Source organism: Helicoverpa zea, chromosome 3 (assembly GCF_022581195.2).
Source record: "Helicoverpa zea isolate HzStark_Cry1AcR chromosome 3, ilHelZeax1.1, whole genome shotgun sequence".
In the NCBI taxonomy this organism is placed as follows: Eukaryota; Metazoa; Arthropoda; class Insecta; order Lepidoptera; family Noctuidae; genus Helicoverpa; species Helicoverpa zea.
In genome coordinates, this window is record NC_061454.1 from 10,318,266 (window position 1) to 10,342,279 (window position 24,014).

At 37.7% G+C, this 24,014-nt stretch overlaps 4 protein-coding genes across 4 annotated transcripts; 3 read left to right on the plus strand and 1 right to left on the minus strand.

Annotated features, from left to right (window-relative positions):
- The first annotated feature begins 43 nt into the window (after positions 1-43).
- On the plus strand, positions 44-8,008 carry LOC124646142 (GATOR complex protein WDR59). Its single transcript, XM_047186222.1, has 12 exons — positions 44-479; positions 717-924; positions 1,002-1,583; positions 1,690-1,766; positions 1,849-2,187; positions 2,441-2,815; positions 2,903-3,056; positions 5,466-5,649; positions 5,963-6,083; positions 6,362-6,616; positions 6,995-7,188; positions 7,505-8,008. The coding sequence occupies exons 1-12, from the start codon at positions 231-233 to the stop codon at positions 7,593-7,595; spliced, it is 2,829 nt and encodes a 942-aa protein (XP_047042178.1). The 5' UTR covers positions 44-230; the 3' UTR covers positions 7,596-8,008.
- LOC124646143 lies at positions 8,003-14,432 on the minus strand. The gene is made up of 10 exons (XM_047186223.1): positions 14,289-14,432; positions 13,308-13,445; positions 12,813-12,992; positions 12,134-12,241; positions 11,639-11,801; positions 11,174-11,346; positions 10,976-11,057; positions 10,655-10,817; positions 10,222-10,395; positions 8,003-9,376 (listed from the first exon to the last, which is right to left on the minus strand). Exons 1-10 carry the CDS (start codon positions 14,313-14,315, stop codon positions 9,349-9,351), a joined length of 1,236 nt encoding a protein of 411 aa, XP_047042179.1. The 5' UTR covers positions 14,316-14,432; the 3' UTR covers positions 8,003-9,348.
- A 1,950-nt stretch (positions 14,433-16,382) lies between these two features.
- Positions 16,383-18,359, plus strand: LOC124646133. Its single transcript, XM_047186212.1, has one exon. It carries the CDS (start codon positions 16,431-16,433, stop codon positions 18,357-18,359), a length of 1,929 nt encoding a protein of 642 aa, XP_047042168.1. The 5' UTR covers positions 16,383-16,430.
- Positions 18,360-18,729: 370 nt separating this feature from the next.
- Positions 18,730-24,008, plus strand: LOC124646317. Its single transcript, XM_047186444.1, has 2 exons — positions 18,730-19,201; positions 20,930-24,008. The coding sequence occupies exon 2, from the start codon at positions 20,931-20,933 to the stop codon at positions 22,902-22,904; it is 1,974 nt and encodes a 657-aa protein (XP_047042400.1). The 5' UTR covers positions 18,730-19,201; position 20,930; the 3' UTR covers positions 22,905-24,008.
- Positions 24,009-24,014: the final 6 nt, after the last annotated feature.

Here is a 24,014-nt window from a genome sequence, read left to right on the forward strand (position 1 = left end):
GCCATGAAACCATTTATTTAAATAAATGCATCTAACTAATAAATTGAAAAAAATATTATCCAAACATGATCAATCCAGCTGATTACGTTTCGGAAATGTCAATGTGTTGTTATTGTCACATTGGCAACTAACACAGTGATAAATAAACCATGTTTTTACTGATACGTCATTAAAATAAATTTATATATTCATAACATAGCATTATATTATTCAAAAATTAATTTCTAAGGATGTCTCTCCACTGGAGCTCAGAAATTATGAAATGGGAGTATCGCGACTTGCAAGCGACGGCTATGTCCGTAGATTTTTCAGGCAACAACGTTCTATTAGCGGGACGACGGTGGCTAGCAATTAAGCAGATCACTCAGGACGAGGACTCGGGTGATATCGTAAAGAAATACCCTCGACACAGCAAGTACGACGCGGCCGGCGCCGAGTGGTGTCAACTGTACCATGGCCAGAAACTGTGCGCAATCGCGGTAGGTGCAAGTGTTGTTATTTAGACCATTCAGGTCTAATAAATAATTGGTCATAGAATGAGGTATAGGATCCATTTGTATTCATTTTTCAGCAGTATACCATAACACAACTTCGAGTTAGTTTAACTATTATAAAACTTGTTTGAAATTGGAGTAAAATAATATGTATCTCATAAAAATTTGACTTATGATCTTGATTTCATGATTGAGTCTTCAGTTCTACAATAAAAATTTCAGAGCAATCAAAGAGTGGATGTGTATGAGTGGCGGAGTGGCAATGACTTGACGTGCATCTGTTCTCTACGTGGACACACCAGAGTGGTCAGTGACACCCACTTCCATAGACAAGATCACAACCTCATTGCCACCTGTTCCATTGACACATTTACTCATTTGTGGGATTTGAGGGATGCAAGAAAACCTGTAGTCTCTTTGTGTGCTGTTGGTAAGTATTGATTTTTAGTGAAAATATCAATAATGTATACAATTCATTATACATAATCTTTATTTTTACAATTTCAGCTGGTGCTTCACAAGTACAGTGGAATAAAGTAGCCACCCATATAGTAGCCACTGCTCATGATGGTGACATAAAAATCTGGGACTACCGCAAGCATTCTGCACCTATTCACTACATTTCTGCACATCTGTGCAAAATCCATGGAGTGGACTGGAGTCCCCACCATGAATACCAATTGGTTACTTCAAGCCATGATGGCAGCATCAAATACTTTGACATAAATAATGCTAGAAGACCTGAGAATGTAATTATGACCAACTTCCCTGTTTGGCGCGCCATATACACGCCATTCGGAAGTGGATTACTAACTATAGGAGTAGGTTGGGGAGGGATGCCTAGAGTGGAACAAGCAGGAGTAATTGGTATCTGGGTAGGAGGGGCACTAACTCACAGGCTCGTGGGCCACACTGACACAGTTCAGACCATGGTTTGGAGACCAAACACCTCACCATCCAACTATCAACTTGTGACTTGGGCAAGGGATCAGTCTCTGAGAGTTTGGTCTATGCATCCATCATTGTTAAAGATGTGCAATCATTATCTGCCAGATGACGGTGAACATGATGAAGACAATAACAGTGACAGTAAGTTAATTTATTTTCAGTATGATCAATTTCATTATTTCTCAACGTGATAGTCCAGCTTGTGTATTCCTTAATTGATAATAAAGTAGGTTTGGTATAATTTCAGATGTAAGTTATGCATCTACAGCGGGCTCCACAAATGATATCTCTACAGGAGATAACAAAGGTCAAGATATTTTATTGGTAAGTTAATTGGAGCTGTGTTTGTTTAGGCTATTACTTTTGACTGGCCAACTGCAGAGTAACTCTATATTCACGATTCCAGAATAAGCTCCCGCATAAAACAAACACGTCGATAGATGAAGAGTTTGAGTCAATTCGTGAGATGGCCAACATTGAGGTCACGGACATGAACATCGAGACGCGAACATGCCAGATTCACTCGGAACGTAATGGTTACGTCGCCAACCTACAAGTGACGTTTCCCAGAAATGTCACTGAACAAACTATACCAAAGTTCTCTTGGCTGTCGGGAACAAATGTCGACAGTCCCACTACTATTAAGATTTTACAGTCTATCAATAGAACTGCTCACCGCAAGAAGAAGGAAGGGCACAGATGTCTTTTGCACTGCTTGAAAACATTAGCTACGTCTATTGACGAGGTATATGAACGCAATTTTTTTTTACTTCAAGTAGTTAGTTACGTAAATTAGGCAGGCAGGTAACACTCTATGCCACACCGTTCACATAGCACTGAATCCAATAAACGTTTTATGTACTTACATAAAGTACCTAGGTAATCTAATTCGTGCCCCTTTCGATAACAGCTACATATTTTCGTTCAAGTATTTAATATTTTTCACATTACAACAGTAAAATACACGACATACTTCAGTATATTTTTTCCATTTCTAGATACCAGTGAAATCGAGTGACGATACCGACTCAATGAAATCGAGTCAACGGAGTCAATCGGAAAGCGAGAACGCTGGTGACTCGTGTATACCATTCCCTAGAACTTGTGGGGCCAAATGGTGTGGAGTTAGCACATTGGTTGTGTTCAACCGGCCGCCGAACGCGAGGCGACTGTCGTTAAAACACGAGACGGGTACGCCTCGGTCGATGTCGTCGCTGTCGTTAACTCCGGGACTGTTTGGCACGACCGGGTACAGTTCTGTATCGCCCCACGCGACCACGACGCCGTCTCCGACGAACGCGTCAGGTTTTCCGCAGCTGCATCACCGACATCCGTCCAATTCTATTACGACTTTCTATTTTCAGGATAGATGGGTGAGTATGGGTGCTATAATTATTTTGATGATGAACTTTTTGGTCCTCTGACAAAGTCAACTTTAAACAAAACTCCCGTATTGTCAGAAAGCGCAAGGTCGCCGCGCAGGCAGTATGCGCAGCCGCGGCAGTATATCGGGGTGCGTGGCGCCGCGCGTCGTCATGTACGCCGCCCCTAACTTGTTCCCGCTCAGCCGCACCCTCGCTGAGAAGTATCTTATAAACGCTGACGATCCTGTCGGTAAGTAGTAGCACCTAAACAATATAAATCATGAGAGTTGAGTTTTGGGACATAAACAGGGTGTCACAGAGCTTAACAATTACCTAGTCCCGTTTAAGAGCCAAAATTACCAAATACCAAAATTTCTCTTGCTCAGACTCTCATCCAACCTATTATAGATTACGCCGATGCCTGTTATCTGGATGCCACAGAGGAGCTTTTAAATAAACTTGAGCGCTTGCAAAATCTTTGTATTCGTTTTATCTTCAATCTTAAAAAGTATGATCATGTTTCACAATTTCGCAAGGATCTCAAGTGGCTCCCTATTCGTCTTCGCAGGAACACTCGCATTTTGTGTCTTCTATTCAATATCCTCTTCAATCCTAAATCTCCTTCGTACCTGCGGGAACGTTTCTCCTTTCTCCGCTCACCTGATGCTTCCTGCAGGACTCATCTCAAATCCCTACTTAAAATCCCTTCCCACTCCACTGATTTCTATTCCTACTCCTTCACCGTGCACGCTGTACGGCTGTGGAATAAGTTGCCGCCTGAGCTGAGGAGCTGCCAAACTGTTGCATTATTTAAACGCAACTTGAAGGAACACTATCTTTCCTTGTCATCATAGATGCTTATAGTATTTAGTGTATTTATATATTTTTATACATATATATATATATATATTGATATATATTTTATATATACATATTTAGGTTAAGTTAGTGATTATTTTATGTTAGTTATAGCTTCTTTTCTTTTTACGCACTCTATCTGCATCTCTTTCTATTCTAACTCTTTCATAACGGGCCAGCTGGAAGAGATTTCTAATGAAATAAGCTGTGCCTTTGTACTATCTTTTCTATTTTTCTTCTTCTCTGTATTCTGTGTGTGTGTACATAAATTGTTAAATAAATAAATAAATAAATTACTCCAGTTCTGGGAAAAATAAAGTAAATACTGAACATTATTTTTCAAACTTTCAAAACCAATGCGCATACGCATTTCTTTATTACTGTGTCTTTTAACGTTTTCAAGATATAAAATTTCACACCAGGCTAAGAGCTTTAATAATATATTTTTTATTTATTTCTTACTTCTTAAAGAAGGCAAACAGACTAACAGAATAATGATATACTGTAATATTATCAAATCCATAATACAAGCTGTTGATTTGCATCCGTGCCATATTCAAGGACGTAATTATGCTAATGATTCTCGACCCAAATCAATAAAAAAATTGGTACGTAATTTTTTTTCTTTAATTTTTTTTCGGAATTCCGTAAATGTCATCTAGCCTTATTTAAACTTGTCGCGTATGTTACTGGCGTTAAAACCGTGCTGCACCCTCACACAAACGCAAACACAAAGCATACGCAACGATCACTCATAAAGGAGATGGCCAAATGTTCATAGTAAAAAAACCCAGAATCGACAGCAAGGAAATGGGTGCCAATGGGTTCATTATGATAGACCTTTGATGGTGCCAAAAAGTCAAGCCTGAAATCCATGGGGTATAGGAACTATATAATATTTTTACAAAAATAGGTTATGTTGAATTTCTGTTGATTTTAAAGATTATTTACATAAAGGACCATAAAAAACAAGGTATACTAACATTATACATGCGAATAGTAATATCCTCATAGTTACAGAGTTTGCCTGGTAATGTAAAGGTCTTGAGTTTGACCCCCACCCATTGCACTATTCACATGAACCACTGCAGATACGATTAAGTACCGACCTTACCTACTTGAGGTTTCCCTGTTATGTGTAAACTTCTGAACTGGCAAAGGTTGATAAAAAAGAAAACTTAAAAGTAAAAAAAAAAAGTTTTTTTTTAAATTATTTTTAGATTTTTAGTCACTATTCGGATAAGTGAAAAGTTCTTATCAATGCGAATAATATAAGCCCAAACACGAGGTAGTTAATATTTACCATTGCCGAGGTCCTTTGACCTTCTCTCTTCTCCATCATCAGGTCAGCTCTAAACCTTCACTCGTGTATAGTGCTAACAAACATACACCTGAGTGTAAAGTTTTTACCCTATGCACGACTTCTTATGAACAGTAAACGGAAAAGTTAAGCTTTTTTATGTACTAAAATCTTAATCGAAAAAACCTTGTAAAAAGAGAACCCCATGGTTTTTAGATGATATGAAATACTTTTTGTAATCTATAAATTATACAGAATCCAACCATACATACGAAGTTTCTGTCGACTCTGGGTTTTTTTTTGGCCATCTCCTTTCATTCATAAAATTGGATTACTTCGAAAATACCACGACATTACAATGACAAAAAAACCAGTGCATATTAGTTATTTCCCATCTACTGTAATTCCAATCGATTATTTACGTATTGTATGTCCTCCTCCTGAACTATGGCACAAATGCAAATCAACACCTTGTATATCCATAATAATATTATCCAATAGAAATGTGCGAGACGAACGCAAAAGCGGCTTGCGATGAAGGCGAGCCGGACCTGGCGCACGCGTGGGAGCTGGCGGCGCTGTCCGCGCGGTCGCTCCGCGCGCGGGTCGTCGACCACCTCGCCTCCAGCGAGGAGAGCATGGGCTGGGTTGGACATCCGCTCTGCTGTAATCTGCTGCAGTCATTGTAAGCATCCTTGGATCTATAGTATATAGTAGGTAGGGCTATTCATGACGAATGTATTTAATAAAGTGGTCGAATTTCACATATTGAGAAATATAATTACACCTTACGTCAAACAACTTTGACCGTCTGAAGTTAGGTCCTAGTGACTGGCAATAGGCACTACGTAAGAAGAAAACACTGCTACGCATTCGCGACACATAAAGTATGGCCATGGGTGTAAATGGCCAGAATATATGAGCAGAGATATATGATAATTTTATAAGTTCAAGCTTCAGTTAGCTCCAAAATATATTTTTATCTGTGTTTGTTCCAGAATATCACATTATGCCAAAGCGTCTAACATCCAAATGGCAGCAATGTTAGCGTGTGCCTTTTCAGTGTTCAACGACACAAGTAATTCTAGTTCACAATCCACGATCAGCACCTCTAGTTATGTGAGTAAAATCTAAAGTTGTCGGCTCATCGGCTCATCAAACCCCTTTACTTTTACCGTGATCAATCTCGGTCAATTTAAACATTACCTACTGTCCATAATCTTTCCTGTCCATAATTTTTACTGCTCTAAGACCCCTTCATCAATTTACCCCGCCCGCTGTTGATGCAGCGTGAGGGAATGTCAGACCCTTCCTGCCTAACACCCGCGATAACTTTTTCGAACAACCCCTCGGCCCTGGGTCTCTTAACCCCTAAAATCATGACGTCTTTCCTACAGGGTAACGGCACATCCCCATACAGTACTGTAAACCAATACAGTGAGATCAGCGCGGACGGTTGGACCCTACCTATCGTCCTCCGCAGCAACTCGTGTTCAGAGGCAGAGAACTTTTATACGGACTCCACCGTGTCCAAGTCTGAGCGAGTGTCCTCGTGTGTGCTGGACGAAGCCACTGTGCATCTGTATCACTGCTTCAAAAGAGTTTACGCAGACATCTTGCATAGGTGGCAGTTGATATACAAGAAGACTGAGGTGAGTGGATTTTAGAACCTTTCTACTTTTCAGGTCTTAAAAGAGTAGGTCCACTGGGTGGAGACGGACCTATCTGGACTTTCAGTAGAACCTACATTGTATTCTCGCCCCTGTGCATCCAAGATGTGAAGTCACGCGCGGAGCTAGCGACCCTTTATGAGCGCCATCGCGATCCTGCACAAATAAAATATAGCGACGGATAGCTGCGGCACGCAACCTCTTCACTCACGTGGAATCGTGCGATATATTTTGTTCGCTGGTGTATTTAATCCCTAGCAAACGGAGGGTCTTGAGGCTGGTAGCCTTCTTCTTCCCTGTGCTACATTTGTATTGCGTAGTTTTGGCTACGTTTACGACGTTCTTTCTTTGTATGTTTAGGTGTTGAAGCTGGTAGTGGGTGCAGTGGAATCAGTGCGTGATAGCGTGCGGTGCGGGTGCGTGGCCCGGCCCGCATGCGGGCAGTGCGCGCGCGTGGCGCTGCGCTGCGCCGTGTGCGCGCGGCCCGTGCGGGGGCTGGCCGCCGCCTGCCACTACTGCGCACACGCCGGCCACGCGCTGCACATGCTGCACTGGTGAGACACAATCTTACACTTACATAATAAACAACTTACAAAACGACACAGAAGAAGGACCCACTTAGGGCATGTTTCGAGCACATGATGCGTTAAGTGTTCGGATATACCCGCGCCGCGCAGACGGACGCACGGCGCGGACACAGCGAAAACCTTTACATCATAATAAGATTTGAATTTGAATATGTATAGGTACCTTTCCCCATTTCGCCAACTCAGATCTAAGCACTTACCGTAGTTGGTGGCAACTTCACCCCGCAATAGCGTGCACCCGCAATCAAATTCAAGTAACATCATCCTCTCCTTTATTCCGTAGGTTCTCCCAACACGATACGTGTCCAACGGGCTGCGGGTGTAAGTGCGTCATGGAAGGGAACTCCGTGTGGAAGGGAGTCAAGTACGTGTGACCGATGAACAACGTATGTAATTTATAATATTTCAACGTAATGTAAATAGCTCATTCTAAATAATTATTATTACTATATTATATTGGGACTTTCATGTGAAAACATATACTGACTTTTTGATACTGTTTATGTATTATTGTGGATTTCAAAGAATGTAGTGGTAATATCATGCTTTCGAGTGCAACAAATGACTAGCGGTTTCTAGAAACACGGAATGCAATGGTTCTAATTTCCAAACCAAAGTCAAATATGTAATCGATCACTGACTATCAAATGTAAAAATCGTTAAAATATTGAATCGTAATATAATGTAAGCGGCATTTGTAAAAAATATTATAAGTATAATTAATGTAATGAAGACTGGCAATTTTATACAATTCACTATTATATAATAAATAAGTACACAATTTTTATCAAGAATTTTATTTAACAAACTTTTGTTTTTATATTACAAATATTTTTAAAACAACGGAAAAACGATACGGTGCTCTCAATTACGTTAAAAATGAGTGAGTTCGTAATATTAGAAGGTACAACTAAAATGCTTTACTTCAGTCTCTTCAAGCATTTACTTATGCAAATTTAAAAAGCAGTTTATATTATACATATAGCGCGTTAAAGGTAAGTAAATGTAAGTTATTAGTAAGTATAATAATTACTTAATGACAGTTAAATAATTTAGAGAAATGTTGGTACATCTAAATAAATAAACAGACACTAACCGTCTTACCACAAAAACTTTTTAACGTCAGTTTAAGACTTGTCTAAAAAAATGTCAAATTATGACGTTGACATATGGTTCATTTTGGAGCCACATTTTTTTTAGACAAGTGTAAAACAGTGGTTAAAGTTTTTGTAGTAAGGCCATAAGTTAAAGACAATGACTAGTGACGGTGACTATACAATAATTTGAATAAAATAAGAATGGTTTAACAAACAATGATAAACAGACAACGAATAATTTAATGGATATCACAATCATTCCAACTCGTATAAAATATAGCCCCAAACTCTTGCGTGTTCGATTTTTGTTTATTCTATTAAAACAAACACAAAAATATTTATTTTTAAAATAAATAACAGGATTTAACATGAAATAATAACTTGAAAATGCTAACCCTTTATGAGTAGGTAAATATCAATACAATATTAATTAGGTATAATTATGTCGTGAGCAATTAGGGGTTTAAAATGCGTTTAGGGATAAAAATATTCTCTTGTTTATTTGAGTTCCACTATGAATACATGATAATAATATAGACGTCATCATTCGTATGTACAGACTTCCTTAGTACCATAAATACCTATTAGAGAAATACTTATTTGTAGGCACGATAAAAACAAACTGAAAGGTTTAGGCACCAATTGTTTCAAGCGAACTACGTCTAAATAAACTAGAAAACAAAATAATAATATAAGGTACAATAATATCAAACAAGAGAATTTATTAATTTATTACTAATATCTACTTGGAAAATTCGTGAAAATATTGTACGTTTTCGTGTGACTCTGTACCTTATATCGTATGTTTTTGAACACATTTTTCAATAGAGTAGGCAAGTACTTTGAGAATTGAATCAATTTCAACTAGATTATAAAGGTTATTATCGTTGTCTCAGTGATATAAGGAACAGAACACATACGCATAATTTTCTATAACACAATATTTTGAAGTTGCCACTAAATCTAAATATTAAATCTACTGTAGTGGTACAAAGTACGCATGCGCGGCGCAATGGCATGGATGCGGATCTCAGAGGCGAGTCGTTCTATTGTAGCAGCTAAAACAATAAACTGTTATTAGTAAAATAAATGTTCCAAATTAAATAACAAAAATTGCACACAATTTTGTTCATGTGGCAATTATTCTAACCGACAGGTAGCGGTAGAAAGTCGATATTCATTTCTATATAAATCCTATATCACATCAAATTAGACGAGAATCGGAATAAGTATTTTTAAGTTTTCTCGGCGCCTACAAAAATATTCTCAATAAATCACACTACCTGACCTTCTATTTTGATAATAGGGTGCCTAACTACTATAAAACCAACTTAATGATATAAAATAACTAAGCGATGTAGCTGTGTACTTTATTCTTACTTAAATTAAATCAGTGTTTAAATCCAATCATCGCTAAATTAATTCATATCTGAAAATCCAATTGCTACTTTGAAAAAATCGTCATGTGCAATTAAAATCTCGCTATAGAAGTGAGATAAAACAGTTCTATATTTTAGGTGTAACTAATTGATTATCTATAGCTAATGTAAACTGAAATTACATAGTTTACGAGGTCATATCTTTACGTTTCAAATTGGAGATTGTTATAGTTACTACCTACAGACGGGGATTCGATAAAGTAATAAAGTATATTAAGCACCTATGATTTAGACTCCGTTAAACAAATATTGTCTTACATTCAGAGTTAGCTGGTCCAGTAGAGTATAAATTCTCTTTAGAAGAATAGTCTCGATAAAATCATCTATGAAACCGTAGAAAAATTTCTTGTAAGGTCAAAAATAACATCAGCGTCTCGAAAACGGTCCTAAATACTAATTAATCTACACGCGTTTGTCTGATAAAAGGCGAGAGTATGATAAAGGTGACTTTGTTCGCTTCGTACCTCTCGAGCAGCCTGCGCTTGAGCTCGGGCGGGTAGGTGACGTATATGTAGTGGTCATCGTGATCCGGGTCGTCTAGCATGGCCTCCTCTGCCGCCAGTCGCTCCCCGCGCGTCGGCGAGGAGTGCGTCGTCATAGACACCGACGCACTGCCCGCGATGCTGCCCTCTTCAGAGCTACGTAGCCGTTCATAAGTTCAGTTTGGGGAAAAAACAAGGAAATGTAGTATGAATGTTTTTGATTGACATAAATATTGATTTGATGTGGGATATGAACTGTATTCGAAATCAGGCGGGTGATTTGACGATGAACATGATAAATACAGACAGTTGATTTTGAAAAGGCTAAAGTCAGGCTGGTATTGAGTATGGATCTTCAAACAGCATACGGCAAGAAATAGCTTGCTCTATCAGCATGAATCATTGTGTAACTTACTCGAACACAATCCAGATGATGTAGTAGCACATGCAGAGAGCCAGCGCTAGGCCGGTGGCGAGCGCCAGTAGGAGAGGCCAGGGGAAGGCGCGGGCCGTGGGCGCCGTGTCCTCCCAGTAACGGTCACAGCTCAGGTACCAGCACACCGCGCGCTGCATCTCCTCTGATAAGAGAAATCGAGCTCGTTAGCCTTGTTCAGAGAGATCAAGCAGATAGAATACCCAACAAAAATATAACATTTATTTTGTTAAGACAAAGGTAACATGCCATTTCTTAGGATATCTCTTGTAAAAGTATAGTAGACGTAATAAATTAAAAGACCTTCAAGCTCGGTGAACTGATGTTGAGTAAGATGAAGCAGAAGCGTCGCTATGCAGGAATGTACGATCCTTTCACAGCGAACCTGAAACATTGCATGTCAAACGTTTAAAATCTCCAATATTGGTCCGAAGTTGTTTCGAGAAGACGTAGCTTGTCAGATTGGGGTTCATAAAACCTCACTTTTTCTGTCCTTAGTACCTTAAGTGTTTGAAGACGCGTTGGGTCACAAGCTGCTCTCTCAGCCTGCAAGTCCGCCAGTCTCTTCTGTCGGCTGTCGGGGGGTAGTGACGACTCCACAGTGTCGGCGTCACAGAGCTCCGCCGTCTGATTCGCGTCCCCGTCACTGTCCTCTGTCCTCTTTTCTTCTGACTCTGGAAGTATGGCTACAATCATCATTCCATTAACAGTTTATGTATGTGTTAGCAATACCACACATTACTCATCACGTCTTAATGAGGTCTCGCCTAAAAAGCGTCAATGTATTTGCAACATTAAGGCCCGGATTACTGATAGTGTCAGTGAGTGATCTGATAGTTAATGCTATCTGCCACATGAAGGTTGCTTATAATTTCTGCCGCAGTTCATATGTCAGATAAGTTTCTGATAGTCTTTCAAAGACTTTACCAGTAACAGGTGGAACTACCTAAATAAATAGATACGAACCAGGTTCTTCTTCTCGAGTATCAGCCTCAGTTCTTGGACAGTCAGCAATGGGCGGGGAGGGTGAGGTGCGGGGGCGGTGTCGTCTCCGCGCAGCCACCCGCGCCACGCTCCGCGTAGCCGCTGGTGCCAGCGCTTTCTTTACCGCTTCTACGTCTTGCCATACCTGATAAAGTACAAAAAGATTTAGGTGTCCATCTAATTTGAAACATTTTTAGTTTTTAAATTAACTTCCTTCTTGGATATCGGTTTCCTTTACGATGGTAAAATGGTTCGGTCTTCAGGTTGACATATCGAACATAGTGTATTGTTTTCCAGATCGTTCCTAACTCCATATTGCTGGAGCTGTTGTCTAGTCTAACAAGTCGGAGCCAGTATTTCACTATTGGCCGTTCGTTTACCGTAAGAATGACATTGATGATAAGGACCTTAACAGTTTCGGATAGCGTTACGATGTTAATGACAAATTGTGTACATTCATATTTTATTGTAACTGACCTCAATATCAGTGCTGGGCCCGCCAGCGCCGCTGAGCAAGCCGTGAGCGACCAGCACCTGGCACCGCATGATATCGCAGTAGTCCGCCAGGCATACTGCATCCTCCGCCTGTGCACATAATATTACACATAGGTACATAAACCTGCATAATAAAAAAAACTTGATTTTCGTATTTTGATTAATCTGCTTGAAATTAACCGGAATTATAAACGACTTTAGATATTTGACCCTTTTTAAATTGGGACTTCAACATGTCGGTAATAGTGCTTTGAATACTATGGCTAAGGGATTACGAGTTTGTAACATTTATAATCATCGTCAATCAACTGTTTAGCAAGGTTACCGCTTTAAGGCTTATCGGATTACTTAGCAACACAACTTACTTCAAGACCAATACGTAACCGGCCGTATTGTGTACCTAGCCAACCTATAACATGACTACTGCTATAGGCACGTAATAAAAACCGGTAAAATATACCCTCAAATTAATGGAAGATCTTTCGAAACTCGTAGATAGTATATTAGTTCGATAAGGGTATTTTTATGTATCGTAAAATTTATATTTTTTTCAGCCTGTTCTGATAAGTGAATTCATTCGCATTTCGAGAAATGACTGACATATGCAATGCTATTATAAATGTCCCTAAATAAATAAAGAATTAAAAAATATATAAGGTACCTTATTAATCTGGTTCTTGTGTCGCTGGTCGAAGTGCGTGTCGAGGTGTCGTTCCTCGTAGAAGGACTTGCCGCAGAAAGCGCAGGTCCACTGTGAGGGCCGGTGCTGCAGCTTGGCTGCATGCTGTGGCGCAAATATGTCGCGCGCTGGGTGGAATGGACACTCCAGTGGTAGTTTCACCTGCAACACAGTTACAAAAATATACCAACATCATCCTCCCGCCCTTAACTCAATTTGATTAGGGCCCGGCACAGCAGATTTTTTTTCCAGACTCTCTTATAAGCAGTCATTTTACAAGTAAGATATATCTATAGATAGATATAATCTAGCCATATCAATTTTCACACAAATTAACTTTCACAATCGATCAATTGATCAATCACAATCAATTGTACCGTATAAGATTGGCGTAGGCTTCGCTCTCAACCGCTCCAAGTAATTTCTTTTTTGTGATGGCTCTATAAAACCACGAATAAAAAATCAAGATTTCCTCACCTGAAATCTCTCCAACACTGGGAGCCATTTGTTCTGTATAACTTTCCTCACAATTTTCGAGTTGTCACGAGAGCAAGTTATTTTGAAGACTGACGGCCCCGGCCATGGGATCAGAGTCAGGAACAGTAAGGCCAGGACCTGAAAACAAGAAAATTGTGCAATGTAGATGCCTACCAACGGTAGTTTTGCGATTTGGACCCAATGTCGGTCCCGACAGCAAATCTCATTAAAATACTATCACTCTAATAAGTAGATCAATAGAAGACGATCTATGAAAGACTTAAGTCAAATATCGTTTAATTTTATTCTACCAGATCGATTTACTCTCGTAGTTCTGACTTAGCGTGTTGTTAACATTGAATGGAATGCTGAAATTATGAATGTAAGGTGTCATGGTCTCGAGCTAGGAAGATCTACGTTAACCATCCCCACACGCGGTTGCTATACAAACAACCCCATGTTGACTTCGTTATACGTCGTATGTCTATCTGCACGGTCGTGACATTCGCCAGAAAGGTATTGGATATTTTACACAACTAGCTCTAAATTGGGTCAGACCATCCTTGATTACAATTTTCAGTAGGAACAAGGATGGAATCAGATAAATTACTGCTTAAAATAAAACGTAAGAAATATTACGACACGGATCGGTAGCACTAATATTGGACGAATAAATTATGTAAATGCTAGGCTTTTTATACCTATCAGGTGAATTCTTGAAATATTAATATCACCATGACATTCTGAGAATGACCATGACTTTTAGAGAATCACACTCATATGGCACTTCACAAGTATAGTTATATAGTTATTTTTTCACTTCCACCAACATTCGGTGTTACACCATGATACACAAAATCACTGAATTTAACGGTTCACTTAGGATATTAGAAGCACAATTGCAATTTAGGTTATGCTTGTGTTATTTAACTATCGATTTTCGAGCGTCGGAGTTAACCTTATCTCGAAAGAACTGCTTACCTCGAGGGAGAACGAAGTGGTCCTCATTCATATCTCTTATGCGGCAGATGGTCAAGGAAACTGTTTACATTAATCGTTAAAAGTACTAGTTTATTACATAAAGTACGGGAGCCTCTATATGCGTTGCCATCACCGGTTGTTCCGCGCATGCGTTCTGAACCCCAGGTTCCCCTCTCAACAAAACTTGAAATCGTAATTACTGCGACCTTAACAAAGTTGCCTTATTTATGTTTTACTTTTTAACTTGGTATTCATATGATACCATTCGTACCGTTTATTTGTTTTTAAAGTAATGTAAATATGAACAAATTAATATTAATTGAGCAAATAAGGACTTACACAGATTTAGTGATATATAGGATTTAATCATCATATCTATTTTCGTAGCATTTTAAGACTACGGCTCGGTGGCTACGGATTAAGCGGCGTAGCACTCTACGAGTCCCATTTTGTAGTCCACTACGAACCTCAGAATTTCGTAGCATCTTAGAAATGCTTACATAATTTTGAGTTGTTTTTTTTTTTTTTTCGTAAATTGTCTTTATGACCACAGGATAATCTCATCATATGAAATTCTTGGCTACATAATACCCATACAAAATCAGAAACATGCAAGTTTAATTCAAAATGAGATTGGATTGTGAGTTCTCGTTGCGGTACGGTATTAAGTGCAGCTTCTTACGTCAGTTTCAAATTAAGAGCACATACACACTGGCTAATGTCGAGCAACCGCAGCGGTGCTACATAAAATTACTAGCGTCTGCTCACCTCACTCTTGTCTTTGTTCTTTTTTTGGATGATCTATTATATATCTACATCAATTCAGCTTACATTTAAAGGAAAAAAAGAGTTCAAATCAAAGACATTCGCTAAACTCTCACTAGTCACTTCGGCTCAGTCAAATAAGTGGTTCAATGTGGAATAGTTAGGTGCATTGTAAACGCTCCACTAGATTCCAGTTACTATTGTAAACCATCATCACGATCATTCGTGTTTGTTACGTTATGTCCACTTGTTTGTGTCCCATATATTGTACAATTCCTTAAGAAAACGTGTCTGAGAGATAGGGAATTCATCTGGTGCGCTTCATTTATATGTAGATAAGAATATGTAAGTATCTTAGTATCTTCATTCCATTTCACAAACGGCTAAGTGCAAGTACGTAAGTGACTACCATTATTTGGAACTTAATGAATAGTTTAAGCGTACCTTCTGTTTCCACGTAACAGAGCAGTCATAGTGGTATGGTACATAAACCTATGTTTCACAGGTAGGTATATTTATTTATCATTAATTTATCAGTTAGAAACTAACCATTCATTGAGTACGTGTTGAGGGCTGTTTTGCGGCTCTTTAGATGTAGAAATGTACAAATGTAGAAAAAAAAGTCCAAGTAAAAATAGAAAACTATTTCTGTGCTGTTATAGATTAACACATACGCAAGGAAATCAATTGCATGCAACAGTGCAATGAGTTAGTTTAGAAAAGCCCTTGTGTGGGGTACATATTGTGCGGTACAGTTGCAATAATTGCCTTTTTAACGGCCTGTTTGTGTACACTAACAGTCCCATTAATTGGCTATTAACAGGGAAAACAAAGGTTTTGTTTGAAAACAGTTAGCAACTAGACGCGGAGCCGTCGAGCTCCTCGCCAACACTTTGTGGCAGGATCCTCTTAACATTAACAGGTTAGTAACTGCTAGCGACCGAACAGTTTACAATAGTTTTTTTTTTTTTTAATATAAATCATGATTTGATTTAGCGCCTTGGTCTTAGTTCTCCTTTTTAGTATTTTTAACTAGTGCTGTTAAACTTGTCGCACTCACCGTATCTTTAGTACACTATTAGTGCTAACCTTTGGTTGGTTCAACTCTTTAAAAAACAATATTAATATTTCACGCGTCTACATTAGTTGACTAGTCCTAGTTAAGTACATCGTAAACCAATAACAATGTTTTGTCAATATAATTACACATTCAATTGTACTTCCTAAGGAAATGACAGTTTTTCAACAAGTTTCAATGTTATCCAAACGTTTTGAGTAGTGTTCTTCCTACGTTCGATAAAGAAATCCGGTAAAGTTATTGCCAAAACAACTTAAAACGCGGTAAACCCAAAAGCAGAAAACATTGGCGACACCGCTATGATTCGTCGATACGGAAAAGGCATTTCCTTCGTTTTACTAAATCTTATATTATCAGAAAGACCGATTTGGTGCATCTCAAATGGGGCCCAGTTCCTTGAAGAATATGGCAATACTACTCAATCGTATGATTCCTTCGAAAGTCACAACAGTGATGAAACGTTCACAATCAATACTGTGGGCTGTGTCATTCCGGCGGTTGGCATGCAAAGTTTACCCATAAGAAAATACATGTATGCACCAACATTTCGTGGTAGACCATGTAAAAACCATAATTATCGTTTGTTGGAAAGTAATCAAACACACATATGGATAGCAAAAAAAAAATTAGAATACTATAATATAACACACGATTCAGTTTTTGATTGTTGCTACGAGTCCTTCCATCGCCCCAGAACCGCAAGAAATATATCTTCCGCACAGGTTGACAGCCGAGTTCAATATCTTAGATGTATTATGTTTCGTGACATCATAGAAGTGAGCAATGAATTCGTAAAAGTTAGTTGTGTTCATAACAATAAAGAAATATATGAGCAATACTTTACCTTTACACCGAAAAAAGAGTTTACATTGAATAGAAAACTGCCATTCAAGACTGCAAATAAAACAATGTATAACATTATAATAATGGGAATTGGATCCGTATCTAGGCAGAACTTTTACCGCACAATGCCGAATACTTTGCAATTGTTGAAAAAACTCAACGCAATTGAATTAAAAGGCTACAACACAGTAGCAGATGACACTTTTCGCAACATGATACCTGTTCTAGTCGGCATGAATAACTCGGAGCTTAAAACAACTTGCTGGACAGCCAGGTGGCCTACGCTGGACAGCTGTCCTTTCATATGGGAAAGATTTAAAGATGTGGGATATTACACCGCGCTAGTGGAGGATACTTCCAGATTCGGTATGTTCAATTATAGAAAATCTGGTTTTAGAGGCCGCCCTACCGACTACTACTTACATCCTTTCATACATGAGACTGAAAATCTAAACAAATATAACCAAAACCTATCCGCTTGTATGGGAGATAAATACTATTTTGAAGTTCTTCTAAATTATGTTCGAAAACTAACTACGACACTGAAAAATTCTAAGTTATTTGGCCTTTTTTGGGAAACATCTATGTCACACTACAATTTAGTGGATCCCATTATAATGGATGCAGCTTATGTTAAATTAATAAAAGAAAAGGAAAAGGATGGATATTTAAATGACACAATATTGATCTTTCTAAGTGATCATGGTTTGGATATTGGAGGTATACGTTTCACAAAACAAGGTCAGATAGAGCAGAGGCTTCCTTTCGTCTTTATAGTGGTGCCACCTTCATTTCGGAAACAGTATAGATTTGCATATCATAATTTAAAAGTTAATAAAGGACGCCTAACAACTCCGTTTGATATACATAAAACGTTAATAGATCTTATTGAGATGGAAGCTCTAACTGAAAGAGAAATATTAAGAAGAAGTACTGAGTACTATACGCACGACAGAGGTATCAGCCTGTTTTTAAAGATTCCTAGAAACAGAACGTGTCAAATGGCTGGCATCAATGACAAATGGTGCTCCTGCTATGATGATATACAGCTGTCACCTAGCAACCCTATACTTACAGCTGCAGTTAAATATTTGGCTATTCAAACAAACGAGATGTTGGAGCCTTATCCAGAATGCCTGAAGCTCGTAGTAGACGATATTATCATAGCGAAGGAGCTGGTGCCGGCGTATGACAGAAGCGCCGAGTGGCGGGATTTCAATGTCATCGTGCGTATGGTGCCGGGAGGTGGGATTTTTGACACAATGTTACGATACTACAATCAGACTTTTACACTTATAAATCGCATGAAACGCCTCAATTTTCCTGGATTTCGAAGCTTATGTATTGAAGATCCCAATTTAAGATTATTTTGTTTTTGTAGATAAGTGCACGTGTAAAAATAAATTTATGTATTTTTGCAAAAAGCTGTTTAATATCCTCTTAAAAATAGGTGCATTAGGACTGAAGTTAGTGTTGTTTTCTTGCACTTTGTCAACACTTAAATGTAAGATTCTTGACGCCACGACCTTTCACGACGTATTACCTCATTCCCAGTCATTATATGTCAAACAAAATAAATAAAAAGTTTATTGAATTTATTAATCTGCAGAAAACCTGCGTCGAAATTATATTAATTGTAACACAAGGTTTAAGTACCTAATTCATATAAAAGTATTTGTTATACTCTGTGTAATGAGGGAGAGCTGCAGGTGACCCAGAGATGTTAAGTAGTAGTTCTTTTACTGAGATGCACATACAGCATGGTAGATGTCAAGGGGTGCCGAGTTGAGCCGAGTACGCAATCCGCATGCGCGCAGCCTCCGCCCGACCCTTTTGTTCCGTCTCCCTGTGCGATACTCGGCTGACTAGTGCTATCTTGCTTACATGTTTCATAAGTCCACCATACAAACGAACTTCATACTGAGTAATTTTCAGTCGGTGTCGGTATTGAATCCGGACACAACAAGCGCCGGGACGCGTCACAGTCGCTTCCAATACACGCGGCTGCTGCATATCTCAATGACATCATAATAAAACATGTATATACATACAAAGGCTCTGCTGCAACTTAATGTCAAAACATATATGATTCAATCAGTGCGCCACTAAATATTATTATTTTTAATTGAAAAAATGACGGAGATCCAAGTGCACATGTGTTATTGTTACTTCAATTGCTATACTTTTTGTAATACGTTTTTATCCGAAGATAGTTAACTTCTTGAAGGTAAGTGAATGCTTTTAACTAGAACTTGTTACGGAACACCAATTCACAATAACTGTTACAATGCTATGGAACCAATAATAGATACTGAAAGAAATAACTACCTACTTATGACACATGTATTAGATACAAAAAATATAGTTTAGTGCATTTCATTTCAACTTTATGCCAGTGCTAAAAATACCCATATAATTTAATTAGTATTTTAAATAGCATTAAATGATTTGTGAAGTCTGTGATTTCCGACAACTTCAATCAAAAACTCGTAACGCAAACTGCCAGGATATGATTACAGCTGAGCTCTGTGATAAAAATAACTGATTGATAAAACCGATTTTAGTCTCCCAATAATTACTATTGAGCTCGTGGCTAAGTCAAAGCAAATAACGATTAATCATAAGGTTAAGCAATTATTGGCGCGGTCGGACTTTAGATGGGATCTTGTCGTGACGAGCTCTTCCGTGTTCTGTTATTATTCTTAGTTTCCTATTCAAACAAACACATCCTGCTTATAAGTAATTTAGGTGTTTGTTACTGTAGCTGAACAATGGGTCAGATATATTTATTTATTTTTTATTTATTTATTTATTACACTTTTTGCACACATTTTACACAAAAACAATGTACAAAGGCGGACTTAACGCCTTAGGCGTTCTCTACCAGTCAACCTTTAGGTGGAGGAGAAATTTCATGGCAGGTGCACTAAATATAAAAGAAAAATCGAAAATATATACGTACATAGAATTATTATACATATACATATACAGGGTTACTGGCAAGCAGATATATGTGTAACACCAAGTAGTAAATTAATAATATTAGTAGTTTATCTCCCAATAAATCCTTAAAAGTACCTATTGTAAAAAATCTTTCTTCACTCTACATATATCCAAACAAATAAATAAGTAGTAGATAAATTGATCAGTATAATACTGATGTACTGACGTGGAGATATTATGAGGACCCCTATATATTTTATTGTACATGGCGATATTTAAAAAGGGCATTAAAAAAGAGATTCTGAGAAATTATGACGGCGATACTCGTATTTGGCGACTCTCCGATGTATGTAGGTATATGTAAATGTGTAGGTACTTTATTTAATAACCATATAAAAAAGTAAATTTACCTAAATCCAATCGATTTAGTTAGGTAAATCAGATTTCACATTATATTTAGTGCAGGCCTTATAAAAATAAATGCCGATAGTTCCACATTGTGCACAATAGTTGCCTGTGTACTCACTCATATGTCACCATATTAAAGGCATGCAATGACTTTGCCAAAGGCCCGTCTTTATTTTTCCAAGTAAGTAAATTTGATTAAATTTTTATTTCCCGCTTAGTTGAAGGCTATAAGTGAGCCACACAAGTTGTCAATCTATATTATTGGCTACTCCCAGCTATCATTATGCATTCTTGGCAGTCAATAACCGATAGTCAGTTTTTATTACGTAGTATCGTCTTGTCCAGGTACTACTAACAAAGTATCGGGTTGAAGAAGTCAAAGAAAATAACCTAAAACCCTAGATCTATTTTGATATTTGATCGATTACACGTATTACACCTAAATATTGTCAATTATGTTACTAGAGCCGTATGCAGAAAGAAAGTTATCGAACATCGCTGGAAGCCAGCGCTGGTCTACCAGGGCTATCAGTGCTGGCTTCCAGCTTTCTTCCTGATGGCCTCACGTATGGAAAAATGACGATAGAATTTGTTTCTGTTTCAGCATGGCTCAGCTGGCTAAGGGCGGCGCTAGGCTGCGGTCGGTCCCTATGCGATTCAGATATCTTTTTCTGCTCGCAATCGTTTTTGGTAGCAGTTTCATTATCATTTCTATCACCAATCGTACAGAAATACTTCTCGTCAATAATGACCAACCCTTATCGGTTTTGAATTTATATGGTTATGAAATGGAACCTGAGACAAGTTACACAATTAAAACAGAAGGTTGTACCATACCCGGCTTGACAGCGTTGGATGAAACTGTAAAACCGTTTAATCAACCTCCAACAAAGTTAAAAAGTTGCCCTAGCGCTAACTTTTCTCTTATACTACATAACGAAACATATTTATGGATTAATAAAGAACTTTTACAATATTATGACGTACCTAAAGAAGGAAACGTCTCCTGTTGTTACAGATCATTTCACAGGCCAAATGCGATCGCTAATGTTTTTTCAGAACATGTCGATGACAGAGTCCAATACGAAGATTGCAAGGAGTTTATTAATTATATAAAGGTGGAGCATGAATTTGTAAAAGTATCTTGTGAATATAATGAAAAACAGATATACCAACAGTACTTTCTATTCGCTCGCAAAAAACTTAACAAAAAAAATAAGTCCGACGTTCATAAGAATGAAACAGATTATTACAATGTGATTGTGATGGGCATTGACGCAATTTCAAGACTAAACTTTTATAGAACCATGCCGAAAACTTTGGCTTACCTTCAAAACAGAGGTGCTATAGAATTACTAGGTTACAACAAAGTGGGTGACAATACATTTCCTAATTTAACACCGATGCTGCTAGGCATCAAAGATACTGATTTGAAGAGAACTTGTTGGCCTGATAATAATGCAAATTTTGATAACTGTCCATTTATATGGCAGTGGTACAAAGAAGCCGGATTTTATACAGCCCTGGGAGAAGATAGTGCAACATTGGGTACATTTAATTTTGCAAAATATGGCTTCATCAAAACACCAACCGATTATTACATAAGAACTTTTATTCATGAAGCAGAAGTGAACGTGGGTAATACTAAAGATTTTAATTCATATATCTGTATGGCAAACAAATACTTTTATAAAGTACTTTTGGATTATATTCAGGATTTGACTTCAACTTTGGCAGAGTCCAAGTTGTTTGGATTTTTTTGGGAAGTGTCAATGAGTCATGATTACTTGACGTATCCGATGGCAATGGACGACAGTTACGAGAGATTCCTGAAAAGACTTGATAATAATAAATATTTAGATAAAACTGTTCTCATACTATTAAGTGATCATGGAATAAGATGGGGTGCAATAAGATTAACTAAACAAGGACGCCTAGAAGAACGTTTACCTTTTGTTCATATATTATTACCGCCATCGTTTCGAGAGAATTATAAATCGGCTTACGAAAATTTAAAAGCAAATAGTAAACGTCTGACTACACCCTACGACATATATGCAACTTTGTCAGATTTAATAAAATTGGAGGAAATAAATGATGTAAATATCAAACAACGAACGGAGACATCGTACGCACAAAGTAGAAGTATCAGTCTGTTTTTGCCTATCCCCAGTAATCGAACTTGCAAGCTGGCTGGTATCGACGATCACTGGTGTACTTGTCACAAAAGTATAAAAATGCCTACAAAGAGTTTTGACGCCCGAGACGCCGCCGAACAACTGGTAAAATATTTAAATGAATATTTAGCGGAGCACCGACAATGTGCACAGCTGAAGCTTGACGAGGTTTTGGAGGTAACAGAGATGTTAGCTGGTAAGCCGAGGAAGAACGAAGTCGGGTGGCGCGAGTTCATGGCGGTGGTGCGCACGACGCCGGGCGGCGGTGTGTTCGAGGGCACGCTGCGCAAGAGCAGCGACAAGTGGAGCCTCGCCGGCACCATCAGCCGCCTCAACCTGTACGGCGACCAGAGCCACTGTGTGCACCACTACCAACTGAAACTCTATTGCTACTGTGGATAAGTATCTTATAATAATCCAAATAATATTAAAAAGCTGTGATATTACCAAGTGTTGATTCTACGAAATGTTTATAGACAAAATAACGTAGCTATATGAGAACAAAATATTTTAGTTACATGGAAGGATATTGATTGAAAATCCGGGCCTAAAATATGTAATAAATGTTGTTTGCCAGGAACGTGATATTTTTGTACATATTAGACGTTTGTAGTCATTAGGATATACACGAATTAGTATCTAGTTAGCTAGTGACATTAATGTATGTTGTAGTTTAATGCTTTGCCTTCAATATCTTCAGCATCTTAAAATCTTACATGTACATATCCTTAAACTAACCATGACATATCTTTCGACGATTTATTAAAGTTATCTTCAGATTTTATAATGTGATGGAATTGTAGTTACAAAAACGTGTGTAGTTACGAAAATAGATAATAAATAATAATATTTTTATTATGTGATTAATTATGTGTGATGTCTGCATTATCTATTTCATATTTGTTAAGACCTAACTACTTATTTTTGTGATATCTATTACCTTCTCTCAAATAATATTGTTTAATGATACCTTTCTACGCTATGGATAAACGCATGATACCTAATTTTATTGGTGTATAAAAAACATCATAATGCTAATCTGTTTAATATTTTACTTCCCTACCTATATAATTGTAAGTATATATATTTATATTTTCATTTAATTTATTCTTTTATGAGAGAATGTATTATCAACACCGTTTTAAAAAATTAAAGGTGCAATGCATATGTTATTTATTCTGAACAATAAATCGATGATAGTAAAGTGCCAAAAGAACTTAATTGTAGCCTACCTATAACATTAGAAATAGATACTTTAGTAGATTTGTGAATAACCACATATCACACAGAAAATGTTTGATTTGTAATAAAACTGGATCCTTAAATATTCAATACAAAACAATTTTATTGAATGACACTATCCGTAAAATATTACAATGTCTTACACACATTATTATTGTCGTGTTCTAGATATATTACGTAATTAGTGTTGTTAACAACTTCTGTGAATTGTTTTTTTATGTTAGCCTAAGACATTGACATTAAAAATTATAAGAAATGGCAGCTTATTTT

Coding starts and splice junctions, on each gene's coding strand:
- LOC124646142 (XM_047186222.1), top strand. CDS start 231: ATGTCTCTCCACTGGAGCTCAGAAATTATGAAATGGGAGTATCGCGAC. Junction 2,188..2,440: donor TAGCTACGTCTATTGACGAG/GTATATGAACGC, acceptor TTCCATTTCTAG/ATACCAGTGAAATCGAGTGA. Junction 7,189..7,504: donor GCGCTGCACATGCTGCACTG/GTGAGACACAAT, acceptor TTTATTCCGTAG/GTTCTCCCAACACGATACGT.
- LOC124646143 (XM_047186223.1), bottom strand. CDS start 14,315: ATGAGGACCACTTCGTTCTCCCTCGAG. Junction 11,802..12,133: donor GGCCCAGCACTGATATTGAG/GTCAGTTACAAT, acceptor GTACTTTATCAG/GTATGGCAAGACGTAGAAGC. Junction 10,818..10,975: donor TCAGTTCACCGAGCTTGAAG/GTCTTTTAATTT, acceptor TTCTCTTATCAG/AGGAGATGCAGCGCGCGGTG.
- LOC124646133 (XM_047186212.1), top strand. CDS start 16,431: ATGATTCGTCGATACGGAAAAGGCATTTCCTTCGTTTTACTAAATCTT.
- LOC124646317 (XM_047186444.1), top strand. CDS start 20,931: ATGGCTCAGCTGGCTAAGGGCGGCGCTAGGCTGCGGTCGGTCCCTATG.